The sequence below is a fragment of the Neomonachus schauinslandi genome, chromosome 4, assembly GCF_002201575.2.
Source record: "Neomonachus schauinslandi chromosome 4, ASM220157v2, whole genome shotgun sequence".
Classification (NCBI taxonomy): Eukaryota; Metazoa; Chordata; class Mammalia; order Carnivora; family Phocidae; genus Neomonachus; species Neomonachus schauinslandi.
Window position 1 is genome coordinate 140,240,761 of NC_058406.1, and position 24,903 is coordinate 140,265,663.

Consider the following 24,903-nt stretch of genomic DNA (forward strand, 5'->3'; position numbering starts at 1 on the left):
AGGGCTACCATGTACTCTAATATCACTTATTTAAATCTACCATTTTTGTGCTGATTTTAGATGCTGACTTTATCAGAGACTACATTTTTACATGCAGTTAGATCTATGTCTATATTTTTTGTTCTATTCTTTTGGTTTATCTATTCATGTGCCAATACCACACTTTTTTTTTAATTATAGAGATTTTCAATAGGTTTTAATATCTGGTAGGACTAATACCACCTCCATTACTATTATTTTTCAGGGTCTTCCTGGCCATTTTTGTTTATTCTTCCAAGTGAACTTTATAATCAAATTTTCTAGTCAAAAAAAAAAAATAAAGAAAAAGGAAAAAGCCCCAAACAAAAAAACAAAACAAAAATGCCTGACAAGTTGTTATTCAAGTTTGATGTGCTGAGTTGCTGTTGTTGTTGTTCCTGAATATTTTCTTTTTTTAAAAAAGATTTATTTATTTATTTTAGAGGGGGGAGGGACAGAGGGAGAGTATTTTTTTTTTAGGATTTTTTTTTTTAATTTATTTGAGACAGAGAGCAAGAGCAAGAGAGAGAGCACTAGCAGGGTGAGAGGCAGACTCCCCACTGAGCAGGGAGTAGACGGAACTCTGTGATCATGACCTGAGCTGAAGGCGGGTGCCTAACAGACTGAGCCACCCAGGCACCTTGTGAGCCACCCAGGCACCCTGGGAGAGAGTCTTAAGCAGTCTCAGGCTGAGTGCAGAGCCCATCACAGGGCTCGATCTCACAACCCTGAGATCACAACCTGAGCCAAAACCAAGAGTCAGTTGCTTGACCCACTGTACTACCCAGGCACCCCATTCCTGAGTATTTTCTTATTTCACTTATGACTTATTTGTTGACCCAGAGGTCACTAAAAGTGTGTTTTAAAATTTAAATATGTGAGATTTTCCTCCAAATTTTATTTTTTTTTTAAAAAATTAACTTCTAACTTCATTGCAATGTGGTTAGAAAATATACTCAATATGATATAAAATCTTTAAAATTTGTGAGACCTACCTCATATTCTAGTGAAATGTTTCTCCATCCTGGATATATAATAGAATCACCTGAGGAGGTTTTCAGACATACTAATGCCTGGGACCCACACCAGACCAGTGAAGTCAGAATTACTGGGGGTAGAATGCAAACATTTGTATTTTTAAAGAGCTCCTGGGAGATTTGACAGTGTACCTTGGCATAGTATATCATGAATTTTTGTAATGTTTTATGTAAGCTTGAAGCAATTGTATTCTTCAGTTACTGAAGAAATATAGTTACTAAAGAATGGATATAAGGGTTCTCCAAATGTCCTTTAGATTTAATTTGTTAATTCTGTTGTTCAAAGATAGTATATCTTTGATGACTTTTAAAATATTTGGTCTATTAATAAACAAAGAGAAATATTTTAAAATCACTCTCTCTAGGAGTATGGAATTATCAATTTCCTTTTGTAATTGGCAGAACTGCTTGTGTGCTTTCTCTCTCTCTCATCTACTATCTTTGGTACTAAAACCACATAAATTTAGCACATGGAGGTTAAATATTTTGCTTTAACTAATTTAGGTTCCTTCAAAGACATTTTAACATATATGTTTAATTAAGAAGTTCTAAAATTAGTCAAACTCTTAATTTTCTTGCATACCAATCACCTCACTGTAGAGGGGATAGTTAATTCTATCTCAATTTTTTACCCCCAATTTAGACATTATTGTGATTATTTTATGGTGTAAAATTTTTTTTTCCTCTTTATCCACATGCTTGCATTTTCTTTGCTCACTTTTTGAATCTCTGTGCTGGATTGTTTATTTTCAGTCAATAGCATTTCTGTTCCTTTTTACACTCTCCCATGTTACTAAGAGTGGCTGAAAGCCTGAGTACCTTATTTTTGAGAATCCCTTGTCAGGAGGGTTCAGATTTAGATTCCACCATGAGAGACATTTGTAGGAGATTTGGAAGTTGAAAGGAAAGCACAATTCAGTTTCCATGTGGCAGAAAACTGGAGCGTACTTCCCCAGAAGCAACAGCTGCTTCTTGAACCTTGTTCAGACCCCATATTCTACTGCTAGTCTCCAGTTTTCAGTTCATGAGGGGCGCTGTGGCTGCTGCTTTCTGCCCTTAATGATTTCTGGGTTGCAATCTCCACCTTTGAACTGTGCTCTCCCACCCTTTCTTACAACAATTTTTACATTACCACATTCCTTGTATTTAATTTCTTTCTTCTTGAAATATTTAGAATAAACTCTTTTTTCCCTGACTGATCCTTGACTAATCCAACTTGAGTCTTTCCTTCTTAGATCTTTTTTCTTTTCTCTGCAGTATACATTTGCCGGGAATGGCCAGAAATCCCTGTACCGGGGTAGGAAAGATGACTCCAGACTTTGCCGTGAAAGAGCGGAGAAGGCAAGGGGGTCAATGCTCAGAGCGGCTGCTTGGGCTAAGAGAGCTTCAGGGAAGGTAACTCCCAGTGGCATTCCAACGGCAGAGTGGTCATGTAGACCCGGCATTATATGCAAACAATGAATCATGGAACACTACATCAAAAACTAATGATGTAATGTATGGTGACTAACATAACATAATAAAATAAAATTTAAAAATAAATAAAAAAAATTCTAGGTTGATTATTACTTTTAGAATCTTGATAAAGTCATTCTACTGTCTACTGGTTTCCATTGTTACTATTGAGAAGTCAGATATTAGTTTACTTCTACTTTAGGTAGTCTGTATTTTCTTTCTGGCTAAGTTAAATATTTTTTTTTGTCTTTTGTACTTTTAAATTTTACTAGAATATATTTAGGATTAATTACTTTTATTTATGCTGATTTGTATTCATTTGGTTTACAGAATCTGAGCATTACCATCTTTCATCAATTGTATTCTCTCTTTGAATATTGATTCTCCACCATTTGACCTATTATGTCCTAGAATTCTGATATATGCATTTTGTGCCTTCTCACACTCTCCTCCCTGCTTCTTAATTTCTCTCTCAGATTTTTCCATCTTTTTCTCTCCATGGTACAATTCTGGCTGATTTCCTCAGATCTATCATCCACTTTACTGACTCTTCAACTCTGTCTAATCATCTGTCTGGCTCACTGACTTCTTCATTTTAGGGATTATATTTTTCATTTCTAGATGTTCTGCTTAGTTCAATTGCAAAAATGCCTTGTCTTTTCTGACAATTTCTTGTTCCTTTGCCTTATTTTCAATCTTCTCTTCCATTTCTTTAAATATATTTAATATACTTATTTTTAAATGATTTATTTATTTTAGAGAGAGAGAGAGAGTGGGGGAGGGGCAGAGGGAGAGGGAGAAGCAGACTCCCTACTGAGCTCGGAGACCAATTTGGGGCTCCATCTCATGACCCATGAGATCATGACCTGAGTGGAAACCAAGAGTGGGATGTTCAACCAACTGAGCCACCCAGGAGCCCCAATATACTTATTTTATGTGCTGTTTTTGATCATTTTACCATCTACAGATATTAAGAGTCTAATATTGAAGTTTATTGTTTCTGCTGTATTGTTCACAGTGATTTATTTCCTTATGTATCTAATAATTTTTTATTGGAATTCATGTTCATTAGAACTTTATCTGTGTGGATCCTTTGAGACATGGTTTTAAAGACTGTTTCCTTCCAAATTTTGTTGTTGTTTTTGGCAGATATCTCAGCTCTCAAACCTAACCATTTTAAATAGTTTATTTTAGCTTCAATCTTTTTTTCTAGGATACAGATGTCATAGGAATTCTGGTTCCAGATTTATTTGAATAATGTTAATGGCTAAGAATTCTTTTTCTTTCCTTCCCTTTCTTTCTCTTCCTTTCCTTCCCTTTTGTCCCCTGCCCCCCTTCTCTCCTCTCCTCTCCTCTTCTTTTCTTTCTCCTTTCCTATCCCCATTTCAAATTTCTTTCCTTTTTCTCCACTCAGAGCCAGGACAAAGACAAGTATTATTCCCACTATTTCTCTCTCAAAGATAGTTTACCTTCCAGTGAGTTATCCTTTAGAATTCTAGTTTTATGGAGGAGTCTCCAACCTGTCCTCATTTGTAGTTTAGTCCCAGGTTTTGGCTCATTGATCAAACATATTAACCCAGATCTAGGCCGTAAAAGTTTGGAATAAATTCTCAGAGCAAACACCAATTCGTGAAACTTTCTAACAATAGAATTATTTCCCACCAGCTCAGGCATGCATTCAAATGTAGGTTTTATACTTCATCTAGTATTTTTAATTATATTCTCCCCAAAGAATTTTCTATAAATGTTTAGTCTGCCATATTGCTAGAAATAGCAGTAGCAATCATTATTAAAAATGATGCCATTATTAAAAACAGATGCCAATCTGTTGTTAAAAGTGTTTGCAATAATTATAAAGGTATTGCTTACCACAGAGGAAAATTTTAATTTAGGGCTAAAGGTAATAGTGCATAATTTTTATTATGCATTATATAAAATTGGTAAATATGTAACTGATTTCCTTTTTTTACAACTTTTAAATTATTCAAGTATAAAATTGTATTTTATTTTGGTAAACTCAATAGCTGACATCCCTTTTCTATTTCAACTATAAAATCACATATGGATTTTTAAGCATCTTTACTGAAGTGATTCTTGCTTTTTCTAGCTACAAGACAATAAATGGCAGTGTTTATGAGTGCTGATAAGATTCTGAATTCTATTCTGTCCTCATTGTTCCTGCTGTGAAATGATTGCCTATTTTAAAACCACCCAAATAGAGACTGATTGCAATTATGAACAAAGAAGACTATTCATAGAAATAACCTTCCTTCTTAGCATTATGGGTAGCAATGGTGATGAAAAGTCATATACTATACTGTAAAAGTCAGTCTTGCAGTGCATCCCAGTCACGGGCACTGCACGTTTCACTCACTTGCTTGTTCATCATTTAACTACTTAACCTATCAGCCATTCAACTCTGTCTCCTTTTCCAGACATAGCTATTTGATGTTTCCAGGCAAAACACATCTTCTTTTGCTTGCTATTCATTAGTGTCCATCAAAATATACTTTTTTATATTAAAAAATAAGAATGTGCTGAGATGGAATGCCAGAAATAGGCCATTTTTCTTGGTAATGGACAAATAGCATTAATGGGACCTTCCAGGGGTGAACACCATGTCTTTCAGAAGCTAAATGATTCATCTGACAAGATAATGAATTGGTTGCTTTTTTCAGGGAAGATTTGCAAAGAATTTCTTTTCCCTGGATAGACAATTTAGAAAATGTTGTGAAAAGGTATAAAAAGAAAGGATAAAGAAAGAAAGCTAGTTTAATACAAATGGATTCCAGTCAGAACTGTGGACATGTAATACTTGGATATCTTGAAAAATATCTCCTCCTGGGCTGACTTGTATTTGAGATAAATATTATTCCTGTGGCTAGAAAATTAGTTTTAGGCTTTATTTAGAATCTTATTGAAGGCTGGATGAAAAAAATCACAGAAGTGATTTTTATTTTTATGAATTTACATCTTTATAATAATAATATAAACTTTATTCACCTTTTTGTGTTTATATAAATAGCTAAATAGACATAATATCTGAATTTGGCTTAAACATATATCTATACTCTTTTATCCTTACAAAACAATATCTGAGACCCTTATTACAAGGGGACATTACAAAGGCTCTATGTTGAAGAGATTTGGGTTGGGTTGGTGATGTCTTAGTACAGGCTGCTGTAACAAAGTATTAGGGATTGGGTGGTAGGTAAACAACAGAAATTTATTTCTTACAGATCTGGGGACTGGAAGTCCGTGATCAGCTTGCCAGTACAGCTGGGTTATGTTTAGAAATCTCTTCCAGTTTGCAGGCTGGGACATGACCTCTTCTTGCCCTCAGGTTCAAACTGAAACATTGGTTCTTTCTGGGTCTTAAGTCTGCCAGCCTTTGGACTGGAACTACATGGACAGTTCTGGTTCTTAGGCCTTCATATTCAGACTAGAACTACACCATTGCCTTTCCTGGGCCTCTAGCTTTGCTGACTATAGATATTGGGACTTCTCAGCCTCCATAATCGTGTGATCCAATTCTTTACAATAAATCTGTTATATATTTACAGATTTACTATATATACTATAGTATATAGAGTACTATATATATATACTATTAGTTCTTTTCATACCCACCTCTGCCCATCTTCTGAATGTGACAGAAATTAAAGGTATAATCAATAATATCAAACTGTATTTCACACACAGAGACAGCAAAATCCACAACATGCATTCTCCTCAATACTTACTGATAAGCTTAGACACATAATCCCTATTCAATACAGGACTTAAGGCAGAAGATAATGTAAATGCACTCAGAGCAAGAAATCTACTTTAAAATTTTATTTAGTAATAATCTAACATCTTGCAAATTCAAAAAATTGAGGTGAGAAGTAGCCACTGGCAAGCATCTATTGCCTGCAATCAATCAAATCCTTAAAGTTTTTCTAGAAAAAAAAACTTTTTAAAACCTGGCTTGCTCAAGGTTAAAGTTGTTGATTTTTAATAACTGCGAATACCAAAATGGTCTTTACTCATTGAGAGTACCGTGAAATAACACTGTCAATTGGAAGTTATTTTATAATTGATATTTTCTAGTGATGTATAAAAACCCTGCTGTCTAGGATTCTAGATGTGGTACTATTAATGCCTATGAAATCAAAATAAGAAGGGTTTGGTAAGTTGTACATGGTATTAAGACATTAGGATTCCCATAACATTAGTCAAAAGTGACACTGGAACTTCTAGTGACCCTGTAAAGTTGCTCCTTCAATGCAGCTGATTTTCACTCATTCCTGAGGAAAAGTGTGACCAGCCATGTAACAATAAAGTAAGAGTTTTAAGCTAATTTGGATTTACTCAGTTTGTCAATAATTCTCAAGCCATTTTGCTGCCTATATTGCAGAAAGAATAATCAATTATTCCAGAGAAAAATCAATTCACAGGTACAAGAGACTGAAATAGGGCCAGTGTGACCGGAGTAGAGGGATAGGAAGGTAGGGGATGAGACAGACCAGGCATGGTCTTAGAAGTCATGTCAAGGAGTTTTGTGTTTTTGAGATATGCTGATTGACCCACTTTCTGGGTTATTGAAAGTTTTCCATTTTCATATTTCAGAAGAGTACAATACTGGAAATGGATTTGGGTTAAGAGGAATATATTCCTAAAATGTTAGCTATGGCTTCCACTTCAGTTCTTTGAAAACATACCTATCACCATTGATTATTACAAAAAATTAAGTATACTAAAATGAATGGTAGAAAGAGAGATTGGTTCAGAAGGTTAAGCTGTTGATTAAAGTAAGTTTATTGATGAGAGGGAGGAAAAGGTTCCACGAGGAATTTAAGTCTTGTGCAGTCCAATCTTGGCTGAACTGACCCTATTACTATAGGCAAACTAATTAACCTCCTTGTGCCTTGGCTGCTTATCTGTAGAGTGAAGATAATAATGACCCACTAAAAGAACTGCAAATCATTCTATAAACACCAACAGTTACAAAAATAATATAAATAATTACTTAGCTCACTTGTAAGATTTTAGTCTTTATCCCAGAGTTTAAACATCTCTCTGCCTAAATAGTATGTCAGGTTTAATTTTTGTCAAACAACTTTTTATGTGTATGCATGTGGTAGAGTGAGTTCGTGTTTAATTTCATATATAGTCAAATTTGTATTTATTGAAAATGCACTTTCTGATGCCTATTGTTCAGTCTGCAATACACTGGGTCTTAGATTATCACTCTAACTCTTATTGGCAGCACACAGTTCAACACAGTGGAGGAGCTGCTGAGAAAGAAGTGGGGAGGGGAATTGGGGAGAGAAATAGATACTTCTAATTTCTTTTTAAATGACAACTCTTCTTGCCTGTTAAATAAGAGTATGCTTTTATTGTTTCATAAGCCTATTGCAATTATATTAACTATAATTAAGCAATTCAAATTGGATCAGCAGGCACATAATAGCATGCCAAGAAGTGGCAAAATGAAGAGTCTCCTAGTTGTGTTTTATTGTGTATTCACTGATTCACATTGAAATTGTCATCTCTTCTGTGATATTTCCAATAATTTTGTGGGAAGTGTTTATAAAGCTGTATTCCTTCAGTGGCATAAAGATTACCTGTTTCTGTAATTATTCTTGGTTACCATGCCACACTTTCTTTAGCAGATGAAAGGAAATAATAATTAAACAATAAAATGCTTACAGAATTGGAATGACTGTTTCTTTGTGAACTCGGAGAAGAATCATATATTCTCTTCAATTCCTTCTTTTTAAAATTCACGCCTAGTAAATATGTAGGTTGTTTCCATGATGATATTAATGACTCAGATGTGTGACTGCCATGTTTCTGCTGGTGTGATTTGGCCTATAGCCAAATGGCTGCCTAGAGATCCTGATTAGTGGCCAGGACTAGCTAGTAAGGGACAGTGAACTGGACAGAAACAACCTCTAACTTCCAGCCAGTTCCTCTGTTATGTGACTACTGTTGTCCTGACCTTTGTTCAGCTAAAGCGGGGAATAGGCATTTGATTTCTTCAGTGCAGGCTGAGCAATATATCTAACATGTATTATGTGTTTTACTGAATTCTCACCTGACTAGGACTTCTTTCCCAGTTTCCATTTCTTTCTGCTCTGGCATTGTTCCCTTTGATTCTGTTGGATTTTGATGGTCAGGGTTTGTGGTCAGATCTTTGAGCGAATTTTTCTCAGAGATTTTATCTATGGAAAGGAAAAAACATACAGACAGAAGAATATATGCCACTCTTGATAAGCCATATTGGACAGCATAAATTACAGAGATCCTGCTTGTTTCTCTAAAATAATCTTAAGAATGCCTCTCTTAGGATTCCTGCTAAACAAAGTAGGACCTTATGCAGGAGAAGTTAGCTTGTAGATACCTTCAGGCTGATAAAAAGTATACTTAGAGTTGGTGTATTATGTAACAAAAGGTTCATACAGTATATTCCTCTTTGCAACTAGCAAAGCTGAGATTAATAAGGAATAATCATTCAAAAGGCATTTCAGTTCTGCTAAAGTATTATTCATAATTTGTGGCTGAAACTGAAGCCTCATAAAATTCAGAAAAATAAAACAGGCAGAAGTGATATCATTGACATTATTTTAGAATTTTGCTTTCTAGTTTTCTAGTGAAACCAAATTTTTGTTTTTGGTCTGATCATCTTTAGCTATGATATCTTTTCTGAATAAACAATGCTAACTAATATGTGTTAGTTTCATTTTTCAGTCCAAAAATTAAAAATTTCCCTTCAAGCCTACAAATACAATTTCTAATTAATATAGTTTAAATTGTAGTGTACCAAAAGGATAATCAATTCACTGGTAAATATTTGGATTATAGAGAAGATTTTAATGAAAGTAAATGGCTTAATGTAAAAAGAAAATATAGAAGGAGCAAAGAAATAGAATGAACAAAATTTAATGGTTATTCATTGTCCACAGTTTCTAATTTATTTTTAATTGGATGCGCTGTGCTTAGGAAATTAGAATCAATGCTCAAATCATAACTTTTATTTTTTTGTAATACATTATAATTGGAAAAACTTCAGCCAATCCAGTATTGAAAATCTGGATTCACAAAAATGATAAATCATGGGGTGATCACTTACTTTCACAAAAGTTTTTACCATATAAGTCTTTTAATATGAAAATTCCTATGATCCATCTAAAATCTTCCAATGTACAAAACTTTTCAGGAACATGTTTCAGGAATAAAGGGAATCATAAAATGAACTCACTACTTAGAGTTTTAAAAAGTTTATGACTATGAAAGCTTAAACCTCTGGATTTCCAAAAACAAGTTTCTTCATTATGTATCTCCTACTTACATTTATTTTGGAATTATAGTAATTTTGGCTAGAAGATAGAAACCACAGTAGTATGTTTAAATGAGGAACCTCCGAATTCCTAACTTTAACTTTGGATACAAAGGACCATTACTGTAATCATGTCCTTGGAGTCTGTGTCTAAAGACTATATTCCAGATGAAATGTTTCCACGTATATGGAATCTTACTGAGAGGGCAGGATAGGGTCCTTTTTATACAAGCACATGTGGTACACTAGTGAACTTATCAGTATTGAACAGATTTCAGAGTAAAAAAATTGCACTTTCAATATGTCATTTTGTACTCTAAGAGGCTTTTGGTAGAAATAAGAGAGAAGGACCTATTTTCCCTATGTATTTGGGTCAAACCATATTTTCCCATTTCTCTTTATCTAACCAAAAAAATAATTTTTCAGATCTCTAACGTTATACTACATATTGCTGCCTAGGAAAGTGACAGCCAAATCTTTTTCCTATATCTACAAACACTGAGGTAATTACTGTAAGATCTTTTAGAGCATAGTTCTTAACCTCTGGCCACAGATGTCTAGTGCGCTCATGGACTGGAACTTTTGAGACTGTATGTTGCGTATGCATTTTTTACATGGAGAGGATTTTTTTTTTAAAGATTTTATTTATTTATTTGAGACAGAATGAGAGAGAGAGAGCACATGAGAGGGGGGAGGGTCAGAGGGAGAAGCACATGAGAGGGGGGAGGGTCAGAGGGAGAAGCTCCCTGCACGGCAGGGAGCCCGATGCGGGACTTGATCCAGGGACTGCAGGATCATGACCTGAGCCGAAGGCAGTCGCTTAACCAACTGAGCCACCCAGGCGCCCCTACATGGAGAGGATTTAAGGTTAACATGAGCTCTTCAAAGAAGTCTGGGCCAAAAAAAGGTTATGAACCATTGTGTTCGTATATTTTTCTAGGAGCACCTGCACTCCTGCCCCCAAATTAGTATTGAAATAGAGCAAGAAATATGAGTAAAAGAATAATAGAAAATCCTTTCTGAATATAAAAAAAGCAGAATCTGTAAAATGGAGTACTTCGTAAGAGGCTTTTATTGACCATTTCTTATAAAAGCATGTGAATATAAGCTGCATCACATACATTACTCATTCAAGCTATAGCATATGCATTACATTTACAGTATTACTTTTCTGCTAGTACCATTTAAATTACTGACTATTTAACAGTTCTTTTCTTCCCTTCTAATAAGGAGTTTCTGTTTATCATCATAACATTTGGATTAAAGCAACTCTAATTAGATCCTTTTACCTTACTAGATCTTTTCTAGACATTACCAACCCCTTCTAAAATGACGCTGCCTCTACTATGGCAAGTCAAAGCTATTTAGAAATTAATTCCAGCCTAATTTGCTTTGTGGATAAGCATTTTAATTACAAAATAAATCCTTAATCATAGCTCGTTGGTGAAGATGAGAAATGAGTTATTCCCCATTCTTGGATTCAAGGCAGAACAACTTTAAACATACTCATGAGGACTTAAAACAAAAGGATCCCTGTCAACTATAGTCAGTGTGGGTGTCTTTTTATCCATGCAGCATGTTATTTGTTTGTGGGAACAGATGGTCAGATTGTTTGCATCATCCTCATCATGAAAGAAACCTAAAATACACGGCAAATCTTGGTCTGGCATCTGGGTCAAGTTTTGTCAACTTCACATTGTAGTTTTCCCCAGCTTCACACACGGACAGCAGGATTCCCACTTTTGTAGCTGCCCAGATAAATAGTGTACGTCTTTTCTGCGAACTGTGCTCTTTGCACATTGCGTAGCAATTGCCAGATCTCATCAGTACACTTAGTCAAATTCTGCCCTGGAATGTGTGCCCATGGCAGATAGTAAAATCTGGAATCAAACTGTTCTGATATGGTTGCTTTTACTGAATGTGCAAGAATGAGTACTGAATTTGCACTCCACACACCTGGCTGATTCTGTATTTGGCCTGGCAGCATCTCACTCTGGGCCTCTGTAATACACTTTCAAACTGCTTGGCCCCCTTGTAGCAGCACATTGTAGAGACCTGTGCAGGTGTGAAACATCTGCTTCCATCTTCAAGTGAGGAAATAAATGATGCAGAAAGCCATTAACCTTCCACATTTTATCAGTGGCACTAAATAACTGCTGGAAAAGGAGGAATCCAAAGAACCTAATTTGGGAATACGGCTGTGAATTAGACAGGTGTTGGTTCAGTTGGCTTTTTTTTTTTTTGGATGGATATAAAAAGGAAAAGACTTTTAAATGCTTTCATTCGTTGGAATGTTTGATGTGGGTGATGATATCCCTTGGTCGAATTTCTAACTCTTTTTTTTAAAAAAGATTTTATTTACTTATTTGACAGAGAGAGACAGTGAGAGAGGGAACACAAGCAGGGGGAGTGGGAGACGGAGAAGCAGGCTTCCTGCTGAACAGGGAACCCGATGCGGGGCTCGATCCCAGGACCCTGGGATCATGACCTGAGCTGAAGGCAGACGCCTAATGACTGAGCCACCCAGGCACCCCTGAATTTCTAACTTAAAACACCAAATACATTGTGGGTTCTGTCTCAAAAACAAAACTCCTTTTATTAGACACCAACGATATCTAAGTAATTAGATGTTAGGTGAATTAACAAAAACTAAGTCTGAGTACTTTGATTACATGCATAAATGACACTATCATTTTCATCTTAATGAATGAACGTTTGGAATAAAATGATAAATAACACAGTTTTAAGAAGAGTATAATTTACGATTATTCTCTGGTACTCAAGATTGTATTTTTGACTCAGCCTGTGTTTAATTTTGTAGTTACTAGAATATATAGTGTTCTTACAATAATTTTAATTATAACATTTTGATTATACTTGAAATTTTATGATATCTTTGTGGATTGTCAAATGACACGGAGGAAGCTGATAAACATTATAGGGATGTGTATAAAATGGAACCTGAAGGAGTGTCCTAAAATGTCACAGAATTTGAAAAATGTAATACTTTATATTACAAATGCTCATGCAATCTATAAAAAATCCAGAGGAGAAGGAATCAGAGTAGGTGAGAGTTCTGGAAACCATCTCATAAGGAATGGTTAAGGAACTTAGGGTCTTTAGCTGAAGTACTGAAGACTAGTGAGTGACATAGCAGTTATTTCAGATTCTTTGAAGGGCTGTTGCACAGAAGAGAAAAGACTTATTTCATATACACCAGAAGGCAGAAGAAAGATCCATCAATGGGATTTACAAGACAAACATTCTAACAACTAAACTTGTCTAATAGCGAAACATACGGCTTTGTGAGGCAATGAAAGCCCCGTTGCTGGAGGTATGCAGGCAGATGCTGGAGACTGCATTGAGGGAGGTAAGATGGGGTCCTTGCATTGGGTCAGAGGTTAGAAGTCCTCTACTCAGCCTTAAGGTGCCAGAAAGTCCTGAAGGGATTTTTATATTTAGGCAGTTTTCTTTTTATTTTAAGATACATCGTCACAAATAAAAAAATGAATAAATCAACAAATAGGAAATACAGATCTATCTAAGGTAGCTTTGGTATTGGATCAGGATTAGGGATCCTGTCCTCTCTCAATGTCATGCTTTGTTTCAGGTACTTTTGTACTGGGATTAATTCATCTAGAAAAGACATTTTATGTATAGGTATTAACGAGTGTGGTAAGTTACTGGTGCTGGGTACTAAGCACAGAACTCTAATCCTTACATCACTAATTCTCTGGGTAACTCTGGATAAGTTGCTTTTCTATAACAGTTTCCTTATCCATAAAATGAAAAACACTTTTGTCAAGGGGATTTCTGTGAGGATTAGATGAAGACTCCATTCAGGAAAAATGCAATATAAACACAAAGTGTTCCGCCAGCCCGACTGGGGTAAATTATCTTAAAAAATATATATATATATTAACTCTTTCAGAGCTGCACAGCATTGACATATATGAGGCATGCAGGAGCTGTTATTTACTTAAAAGTGTTTAAGGAATCAGGAAAGCAGAATGCAACTTCTTACAAATCAGGTATATTCTTTAGCAGAAAAAAAGCCTAAAAACAGTTTAATTTAATTGAATTATGCAGATATATTTAAATCATCCAAACTATAAAATATATGGTATTTTATCAGAGAAATAAAAAATAAAAATAAAACATCTTATCCACATTGGTTAGAGACTCTTAAGTTTTTAGTTTATAAAATAGGTGGAAACCGAGGAAGTTTTCAGTTAAGAGTCTCGTCTTCTGTTTGATATTTAAAACAAAGAATAATGTCAATGCCTAACTTCTCCTAGCTGATCAGCTCTCCTTACCTTTCCATCTTTAGCAAGGCATCTCTGTTCTGTATTATACATATACACAGTAATGGTTATTGATTGTGCACACAGATGGGCACCTGACCTAAAGAAGGTGGTCAGTCCACAGTTGGCTGTGATTTGGGTGGTGGTATGATAGGCTCAGCCCAGTGGAATAATGGTTGCTATCTAAGTCAGTCAGACCATTCCCTCTGGAATTTAGAGTGGGAAAGGAGTAGACAGGAGTGAGAGCAGTCCAAAGTAGATATGCAGAGAGAAATGCAGCAGTCATGAGAAATGAAGCCATGTTGACTATGAGCAAGAGGCAGAGAAATCAATTAGCTCCTAGGGCTGGCTCTGTCCCTTGAATGGTTTTTCAGTTCCAGTTATCCATAGGTTTTCTTACCCTTGAGCCCTTGTCACTGAAGTCTCTGTCCCTTGCCAAATCATGTCTCTGTCCCTTGCCAAATCCTCATGGTTAGGAATTTTCTTCATCATGTCAAATTATAAAGAACATCACATTTATCTTTTTTCTAGACTAAGTTTTCAGAAATTTCACATGCTGTGTTCATTCATTTCTCGTTTCTTTTGTTCATCATCACATCAGGTATGATTTTGAAAGAATATTTCTTATTAAGCTTAATAACTGTAATTGTTTACGACATAAGGGTTTTTTTCTCTTTTTTTCTTTTTGGATGAAGCAGAAAAATATGCTTGAGTAGTTTTGTTAAAAGTTTCATTCATTTTGTTGTTGTTGTTCCTATATTCCCACCTTATCCTTTGGTTGATGAATAGAATTGACAGTTACAGAAAGTGGACTATGCTACTAAAATTAGCCATAGTACCTTCTGTGCATGACAATTGAACTGGTTGATCTTATATAGGGAAGCCTTTCCTGATTCTTAAAAATTAAATTTCTGTACATAGTTTGGCTATTTTCCTATTCCTAACAAGGCAAATTAAATTTGTATAAGTTAACTGTTATTTCCAAGGACTAAAGAGTGGTTTCTTGTTTAAACAAGCTAGGATTTTCCCTCCTTTTTTCTGCTATATTTGAAAAGTTAATATATTTTGTTTTTTAGAGTCGTTTTAAGTTCTAGAGCAGATTTTAGCTTTCCAGATTTCTGTCCAAACTGAGCTGGCTGAGATGCAGCCTAGGTCAGTTTGGAGACTGGTGGGGAACTGGCAAGGCCTGGGACACCTCTGCAGACTTGGAAATGTGTTAGACTTGGAACCTAGAGATCTTGGCTGTAGACAGCTATTTGGCACGGGAGGCCCAGAGAGGACACCACACTTGCAGTCTGTTTGCAACACAAATTTGGGATGGAGGGCATGAGTGAAAGAAAGGGAAGAGTAAGAGGGTAATAAAAACACTGCAAGATTCAGAATCTTGTTTCAGGTTGTCACTGTTCATACATATGAATAACATCAAGTACCTACCATGTGGTTGGTTAGAGGTCACAACATGGTTATATGGGCTAAATTTGACAAGATTTCAGGGTTTTTTTTCAGTGATTTAAAAAGAGAATATTCAAACATTTAAAAAAGTCAACATTTAAAAATGGGAGATTTCAAATTAAAATTTGTATTTGCAGTCTCTCTCGATGTCTGGCAGCACTTGCCTCTCATCCCCACACGGCAGTGATTGGTTGGCTGAGTGGCCTCTAGCCTCTTTAGACAGGGCATGCATGATCCTCATTTATGCTATGTGACTTCTATCAACACTGGAATTTATCAACCTTGGTGCTAAATGTTTTACATATATTAACTGATTTAATTTGTACTCACAACCTAGAATATTTATGACAGTATTATCCTTATTTTACACATGAGCAAACTGAGACTCAGAGATGTCAACTCTCTTGACTATGGTCACACAAAGCTATTAAGTGGTAGAGATATAATTTGAATTCAAGCATGTCAAACTCTAAAACAAGTGCTCTTTCTAGTAAATATACTGCCAGTATACTGAATTTATGTTATGGATTGGAGCAAAACTCAATTTCTTATTTCTTTTTTGCTACTTTTTAAAGTACAGAGTATTTTCCTCAGGAAACAAACTGAGGGTTGCTGGAGTGGTGGGGGGTCGGAGGGATGGGGTGGCTGGGTGATGGGCATTGGTGAGGGTATGTGCCATGGTGAGCGCTGTGAATTGTGTAAGACTGGTGAATCACAGACTTGTACCTCTGAAACAAATAATACATTATATGTTAAAAAAAAAAAAAGAAGTTGTAGGAAGGGAAAAATGAAGGGGGGGGGAAATGAACCATGAGAGACTATGGACTCTGAGAAACAAACTGAGGGTTCTAGAGGGGAGGGGGTGGGAGGATGGGTTAGCCTGGTGATGGGTATTAAAGAGGGCACGTTCTGCATGGAGCACTGGGTGTTATGCACAAACAATGAATCATGGAACACTACATCAAAAACTAATGATGTAATGAATGGTGATTAACATAACATAATAAAACTAAAAAAAAAATTAAGTACAGAGTTTTTTAAAGCCATATAGATTAGTTTTCTGTTGCTGTAGCAAATAAGCTTAAAGGAGGGGCGCCTGGGTGGCTCAGTCGTTAAGCGTCTGCCTTCGGCTCAGGTCATGATCTCGGGGTCCTGGGATCGAGCCCCGCATCGGGCTCCCTGCTCGGCGGGAGGCCTGCTTCTCCCTCCCCCACTCCCCCTGCTTGTGTTCCCTCTCTCGCTGTCTCTCTCTCTGTCAAATAAATAAATAAAATCTTTAAAAAAAAATAAGCTTAAAGGCTTAGAACAACACTGGGTTTATTGTTTTCCAGCTTGTAGAGGCTGCCTGTGTTCCTTGGTTTGTGTCCATTCCTCCATCTTCAGATTGCATCATCCTATCTTCTTCTGCCTTTGACCTTCCTGCCTTCTTCCTACAAGAACCCCTTAATTATATTGAGGTCTTCTGGATAATCTTCCCATCTCATGATCCTTAACTTAATAACATCAGCATTTCCCCCCACCTCATGTAACAAATTCATAGTTTTTAGGGATTAGGGGATGGATGTCTTTGAGGAGCCATTATTCAACCTAACATACCATACTAGCTGTGGGCACCTAACTTTGATCCATTTCCACGCTAAGTCACCTTACTGTATCATAAACTATTAGGGAAGTCATTTACATATCCTCTACTGGTACCAAAACATTTTTTAAAGAAGGATTTAATGTACTATAAAGTGAAGTGGAAGCCTAAGAAAGATGATTGTAATCAAAAGAGGACTTTAGAAAGTTATCTTTATTTGAATCCAAAATATATTACGTTCTTCATTTCCATGGCAGATAGAAATTAAACCACGCTCTGCAGAAGATAAGAGTTCTATAATCAGAAATCAACATCTGCAGATATTGTGACATTGCACCTGCATGTTTTGAAGTGAAGAATATAAAAATACCAAGCACATATAAAAGGCTATCTTTAAACACTAATAATTTTGCTTTTTCAAAACAAAATATCTTAAATATAACTGTTATTTCTATTAAAGCCTTTGAAGACATGCTAAGTCTGCAGATTTAAATGAAACTATTTTTTTTCCTTTCCACTCAAAAAGCTTCTCTGTTAAATGAAGTTTCCACAAGAGTTTTTATTACCAGCTATGAAAAATTAAGCTTACAAATACACTTCAAAAAAAGTATAACAAAGATAAGAATAAACTTTCATCCCAAAGATGTGATCTTTGGTTTCAAACCATTAAGGTTGTATTTTTATGTGAGAAGAACTATTGATTTGAAACCATCACTATTATAAAATAACTCATAGTAAAACAGAATGGTAGTAGAACATACATGTGTATATGTCCAGTGGTTACTTAGAAAATACTGGACAGGGTCTTAAAACAGGAATTGGGTCTGCTATGGAATCACTGACATAGGAATGAGTTATGGTAGCCCTAGGAGTAGATGAGATTTCTAATGGAGAGAGTTTAAAGGAAGAAGAACAGAGGTCTGAGCATTGAAACTTTAAACATGTACAATCAACATCAATTTTATTATTTTATAACCCTTATCTGAAATTATATTGTTCATTATATGCCTATGTTAACACAGACTTGGCCCATATTGTTTGCTACTATATCTCCAGTCCATAAACCGATGCCTGGCACAGAGTAGGTAATAAAAAAGCATCTATTGAGTAAGTGACTGAATGAAGAAATAATATTTTTATAAACATTAAGATCTTTAAGGTATCTCAAGTATGATTTAGCCTAGGTGATCAACCTAGTCAAGGTAACATATTTCGGAGAGATATGCATTTTACTTTATAGATTTTTTTTCCTATAGATTTGGGTTCTGACCTTGTGTTTTGGTGTGTGACTCTTCAACAGAAGTCATCTTGGTTTGGAGAGATTTCTTTTCACTTTTGTTTTCTCCCTTTAAGAAACAAAATAAAGATTGTACACGATGAATTTACATAAAGTAAATTTAAATGTAAAATATAACACAGAGTTTTTCATTCAGTGAACAAGCCAATCGTTAAAGTTTATCATTTGTTTATGGTATACTGCAAATGATAATTCTTGTACTTAAATGAATATTCTTGGCTCTACTATTGCATAATCAGCCCCGACGACGTTCACAGCTTGCTGGCCTCAGGCACTCTTTTTCTCAGTGTGGTTGCTGCATCTCTCTGGCACATGTTCCTCCCAATTTCAGTCCTCACTCCCCACAGCCCTAGTATTGGCCCTGGTCTACGTCTTTAGTAGTAGAACTTAAAGTGATGGAGAGAAGAAAGTGTCTAGTTTCTTAATTCAGAGCTTTCTTTTTCTTCTCTTTGTGATTTCATTTGCTTCTACCTCACCATTTGAGCATCTAAGCTTTCCTTTGAAATGTATGTATGTCTCACTGGATGTGGCCATTGTGTGTCTGAGGATGTGGGGACATCCTGTGGGGACAGAGTGAAATAAGATATAATGTTAGAACATAGAAATGTTGGCTCCCAAGCTGTTCAAAGTCTAGTAGGGGAAACAAACACACAAAAATGTAAATGCAAGGAAATGTTACAGGCGATGAGACAATGTCTGTAGAGGAAAGAACAGGGCATAAAGGTGGAGTGGTCAATTCTACTGGAGTAGAAGGAAAGGGAGGAGACTATTACAAATCAAGATGATTTTTTTTTTTTTTTTATGAACAAGGCATGGAAAACATTCCAGGCAGAGAATGCCTACTTACCAAAAGTCCAAGGTGTGATTGTATACAGGAGGTTGGGGGAGACTAAAGTAGAAGTGGTTGAATGGGAAAGAGTGTGAGAAAGTAAGGCTAGCTAAATAGGCAGGGACAAGGGCCTTGAAAGTCTCATAAGCCTTGATGTGGAGTTTGACATTATTTATAGGCACTGTATATCAGGAACATCTTAAACTAGAAAATAAATTAATCAGATGATTTAATTGAAGCCTGACAATAACCATATGTGTTAGGCAAGACAGCTATTATTATTCTTATGTTATTGAGTAGGAAACTGATTAAGTAGCTAGAAAGATATGTATCCCTGGATATATTATGGAGTAGTGGTAAAGCCTTCTCACTTCAAGTACTTTTACATCATATTATGATGCTATTCATAAACATATTCATCATAGTCTTTTCATGTATACAAATGTAGATTTATGTGAATGGTGTCTTATTCTGTAGTATGAGAGTTTGGATTAGTCTGAGTTTGCAGATCTTGATTTATTGGTTATTGACAAATGGAAGTCACCTATGTTATTTTGGTTTAAGAACTAACTCTTTAAATGACACTTCAAAAGAACAATGTAAATTGATTTATTCATTCCTGAATATCTTCTTATAGGCCTCAAATCATCTATTTGTTTTTCCGAAACTTGTTGTTTATTTTTTTTTTTTTTTTTTTTTTTTAAAGATTTTATTTATTTATTTGAGAGAGAGAGAGCGAGCACGAGAGGGAAGAGGGCAGAGGGAGAAGCAGACCCCCCGCTGAGCAGGGAGCCCGATGCGGGACTCGATCCTGGGACTCCAGGATCATGACCTGAGCCGAAGGCAGTCGCTTAACCAACTGAGCCACCCAGGCGCCCGAAACTTGTTGTTTAAATGCCATTTTAAAAGGTTATATTCTGTGGATAAAAAATGGTTTTAACTTTCTGTCATTTTTAATATTTAGCATATTTGAAACTAGAGAATAACTCTATTTCCTCTCCCAATGTGTTATTACATCAAAAGAGTAGATGCAAATAATTTCCCAAAATATGCCTTTTAAGATATAACATGATGCCAGTAGACTTCATGTTAACATCCATAAATTAGTACCACCGGAATGTCATGGGATATACACAAGAGTTGATCTACCTGTGTTTAGTATAAGTACTTCTTCAGTACTACTGTTTCTGAAGGAAAGACAACTCTGCAAGGAGTTTTTGTTCTTTTTGCCTTCTCTCGAACATTCCTTTATCCTGTGAGTAGAGTATTTAGAAAGTTGATTCAACTAATATTCATTTGTTCTGAAGAAGTACAGCCTTGAGATTGAGCTCTCAGGTGCTGAAGTCAGATAGAACGGGGTTCCAATCGAAGCTTTGCCAGTTGTTAGTTGTGTGTAAGCAACAAATTATAACGGGACTCATGGTTACTCTGAAGACTTAATACAATAGTACTTGGAAGAGGCTAGCACCTTGCCTGGCACATAGTAATTATTGTTAGCTATTATGTTCTCCGAGAGAATAATATATTAGTTATTTTTATGTGCTCTTTTGAAAAATAATCATGATAGGCAGGGGTTAAATACCATTGTAGTGACTTTCCCAGCAAGAAACACAACGAGACTAGCTGAAGGAAAATACCCAGTTCAACATTTGTGATATTCCAAGAGTTTTTAAGCATATTAATAATTTTCAAAGCATGGGATTATTTATTTTAGGATAAGAATTAGAAAAAAGTCAAGGGCAATGAAGCAATGCTAACATCCTCCATATCTGCTCTCCATTGCAAACACAGTCAATGTTAATCAGAAATGAAAGGCAAATTTTCCAAGGCCAATGCTAAGTAATCTTGGTGTTTTCTATACTCTAGGCTCATTTAAACCTGAATCATTAGACCATGCTGTTTTAGTCCCTGAGGTACAGTCCTGCTTGTACTTGACATCTTTCATCCAATTATTTTAGATGGGAAAATAATTATTGCTCTAAAAATCTTTAGCACTTTTAGGTAAATCTAGGCAGCAATTTATGAAAATTATCCTGTAGATAGTTGTAAGTGAATATTGATCATATAATTATCACTTTGGACTTAAATCTGTCGTATAAACACAAATTACTTATAATAGTAATAATAATATTAATAATAATAATTGCCATTTGGGAAGCCTTTACTATGCGCTTTAGATATACTGTCTCTAGTTTACACAACAAGGCTATGAAGCAGGTATTATCTTCATTTTACAGATGAGTAGACCTAGAACTTATGAAAAATACTTATCTAGAGCAGGGCTCCTCCACTTTGGCAGTTTTGAAATTTTGAACTGGATAATTCTATGTTGGGAAGGGCTGTCCTGTACATTCTAGGATGTCTAGCATAATCTCTGGTCTTTATTCACTAGATGCAAGTAACATCTCTACCCCTGAGCTGTGAAAACCAAAAATAACTCCATACATTGCCAATTGTCCTGAGTGGCTAAACTGTTCCCTTTTCAAGAACTCCTAGTTTAGAGCAATTACTGTTAAATTGTAGTTTACCACAGCCAGGATGCTTGATATTCTTTGTTGAAACTAATTCATATGGCCCATTTAATATTTGAGAAATTATTTCATTTTGGATTATGTAGAAGTGTAAATCAGCAACGAGAAGTCCTACTTGGCTTTTCCAACTCCTTCTAAACATTTATTAATCATTTTAAAGCAAATATATAAAAAAAATAAAGCAAATATATATAGTATATATAAAATGATGTGGATAAAACTCCAAAGACAAACAGCATGACCCAAATGGTAGCAGGTGAAACAGCAAAGCAATCTTACATACCACAGTATATATTAAAACACTGGACAAAAATCCATCACTAGACAAAAATGATAAGAATCAAGACTGATTTAGGAATGTAAGTAGCATACCTGTCTTGTGGATTGCTGAAGCTGATTGCTTGGATCAGGACCTTGTTTATTCTCATCATTCCCTTCTCTAGGCTTCACCTTGTTGGATTTTATTGTCAATAATTTAAACATTTTCTCTGAGGTGGTTCTGAAAACTTCTGTTTTTACGACTCTGTCTCAAGGTAGAGCAATGTACTTTGTTTTTCTTTTCATTAGTAGACAAGCCAATTAGTTGTTTAATCAGGATTTTGTTCTCGTTAATTCCTAGAGGCAACTCTGTAGCTAGTTGGGGCTTTGGCTTAAAAGCAGGAAATTACTTCTGCTTGGGTGATTTGAATTCTGTTTATGAACTTTAAAGAGTCAAAATGCCCTGGAGAATAGTTTATAAGTGGAGGATTAAACAAAACTTCACTGTTGACTTGAATTGTTTAAATGTGATCACATTGCCCATTGGTTTGTTTATTTTTCTTTTCTAATTACCCACCTACCCATCTCCATTTATCTAATTTAATCAAAGTAACATGCAAATGATTAAAAAATAATATGTGCATAAGGGCTTATAATATAAGGAACAGTCCTTATAAGGAAGAGTTCCCCCATCTCTAGTCCTACACCATGAGATAACTATTTTTTTTTCCTTTTTCTGTCTTTCTAGTGTTTTTTAAATAAGTATTTTATTAATTGATCAGATTAATGGAACTCTTAGAAACTATAGTGGAAAATGAGTAAATGAGGCTTTGCATTCCCAATAGCCTAAATGTTCATCTCAGATTCATAATGATGATTATATTAGAATTAAGGAAAGAGTATGTTAGTTTGCTAGGGCTGCCATAGCAAATTACCACAGACTGGGTGACTTAAACAACAGAAATTTATTTATCACAGTTTTGGAAGAATTATTAATGTCCTAGTTCAAAGTGTCAGTAAGGTTGGTTCCTTCTGAGGGTCATGAGGGAGGGAAGTATTCTAGGTCTCTTTGGCTTGTAGATGGCTATTATCTTCTCCCTGTGTCTTCACTTTGTCTTCACCCTGGTCATGTTTGTGTCCCAATTCCTTCTTCTTATAAGGATGCCAGTCATACTGGATTAAGGCCCACCTCAATGAGCTTTATAATTATAACTTAATTACCTCTTTAAAGACCCTAACTCAAATGCAGTCACATTCCGAGGTTTTGGGGATTAGGACTTCAATATGAATTTTTGAGAAAATATAATTCAACTTGTAACAGAGACAATATATTTGATAAAAACATTTTAGAGGATATGTATTTCATGCTCAGAAGCAATTTGTTCTAAAACTTCTTACAAGTTTACAATTTTCTTACAAATCACTGCAATATCATAAAAGCGACGTAAGTGATTCCTACTTTTATAAGCCTAGATAATTCCATTGGATTATTAATTTCATAAATTGTAAAAAAATATGTATCTTACTGCACCATGGAATTTTTCCTGAACCAATAAAGTTAATTTTTTTGAAGGAGGAGACTTATTTTATTCCCACAATACCTTTCTATAGAATAGAAACTCAAGTCTCTGCTGAATAGAATTTTTAAATTTTTAAATTTTTATTTAAATTCCAGTTAGTTAACATACAGTGTACTATTAGTTTCAGGTGCACAATATAATGATTCAACACCCATACAACACGCAGTGCTCATCACAAGTGCACTCCTTAATCCCCATCATCTATTTAACCCATCCCCCCACCTACCTCCCCTCTGGTACCCATCAGTTTGTTCTCGATACTTAAGAGTTTGTTTCGGGGCGCCTGAGTGGCTCAGTTGGTTGAGCGACTGCTTTCGGCTCAGGTCATGATCCTGGAGTCCCTGGATCGAGTCCCGCATCGGGCTCCCTGCTCAGCAGGGAGCCTGCTTCTCCCTCTGACCCTCTCCCCTCTCATGTGCTCTCTCTCTCATTCTCTCTGTCTCAAATAAATAAATAAAATCTTTAAAAAAAAAAAAAAAAAAAAAAAAGATGCTTTTTTAAAAAAAAAAAAAAAAAAAGAGTTTGTTTCTTGGTTTGCCTCTTTCTCTCTTTTTTTGTCCCTTTGTTCATTTGTTTTGTTTCTTAAATTCCACATAGGAGTGAAATTGTATGATATTTGTCTTTTGACTTATTTTGCTTAGCATAATACTCTAGCTCCATCCATGTCATTGCAAATGGCAAGATTTCATCCTTTTTATGGCCAAGTAATATATTACATTCTGTGTGTGTGTGTGTGTGTGTGTGTGTGTGCCACATCTTCTTTATCCATTCATCAGTCAATGGACACCTGCACTGTTTCCATTACTTGGCTATTGTAGATGATGCTGCTATAAATATCAGGGCGCATGTATCACTTTGAATTAGAATTTTTGTGTTCTTTTTTTTAAGATATTATTTATTTATTTGAGAGAGAGAAAGAGCACAAGCAGGGGGGAGAGGCAGAGGGAGAGGGAGAAGCAGATTCCCCACTGAGCAAGGAACCCAACACGGGGCTTGATCCCAGAACCCTGAGATCATGACCTGAGCCGAAGGCAGATACTTAACCGACTGAGCCACCCAGGCGCCCCAGAATTTTTGTGTTCTTTGGGTAAATATCCAGTAGTGCAACTGAAATTTTTAACTTTTTGAGGATTCTCCATACTGTTTTCCAGAGTGGCTGCACCAGTTTACATTCCCACCAACAGTGCAAGACAGTTCCCTTTTTTCTGCATCCTCACCAATACCTGTCTTTTCTCG

The 24,903-nt window shown here is 35.6% G+C and overlaps 1 protein-coding gene across 1 annotated transcript in view; it reads right to left on the reverse strand.

Moving 5' to 3' along the window:
- CNGB3 (cyclic nucleotide gated channel subunit beta 3) overlaps positions 1-22,312 on the reverse strand; it is a 137,985-nt gene extending 115,673 nt beyond the window's left edge. The window contains exons 1-3 of the mRNA XM_021688380.1: positions 22,202-22,312; positions 18,443-18,518; positions 8,593-8,719 (exon numbers count right to left, since the gene is read on the reverse strand). Coding sequence (XP_021544055.1) covers positions 8,593-8,719; positions 18,443-18,518; positions 22,202-22,312 — 314 coding nt within the window. The remainder of the gene's footprint in view (positions 1-8,592; positions 8,720-18,442; positions 18,519-22,201) is intronic.
- Positions 22,313-24,903: the final 2,591 nt, after the last annotated feature.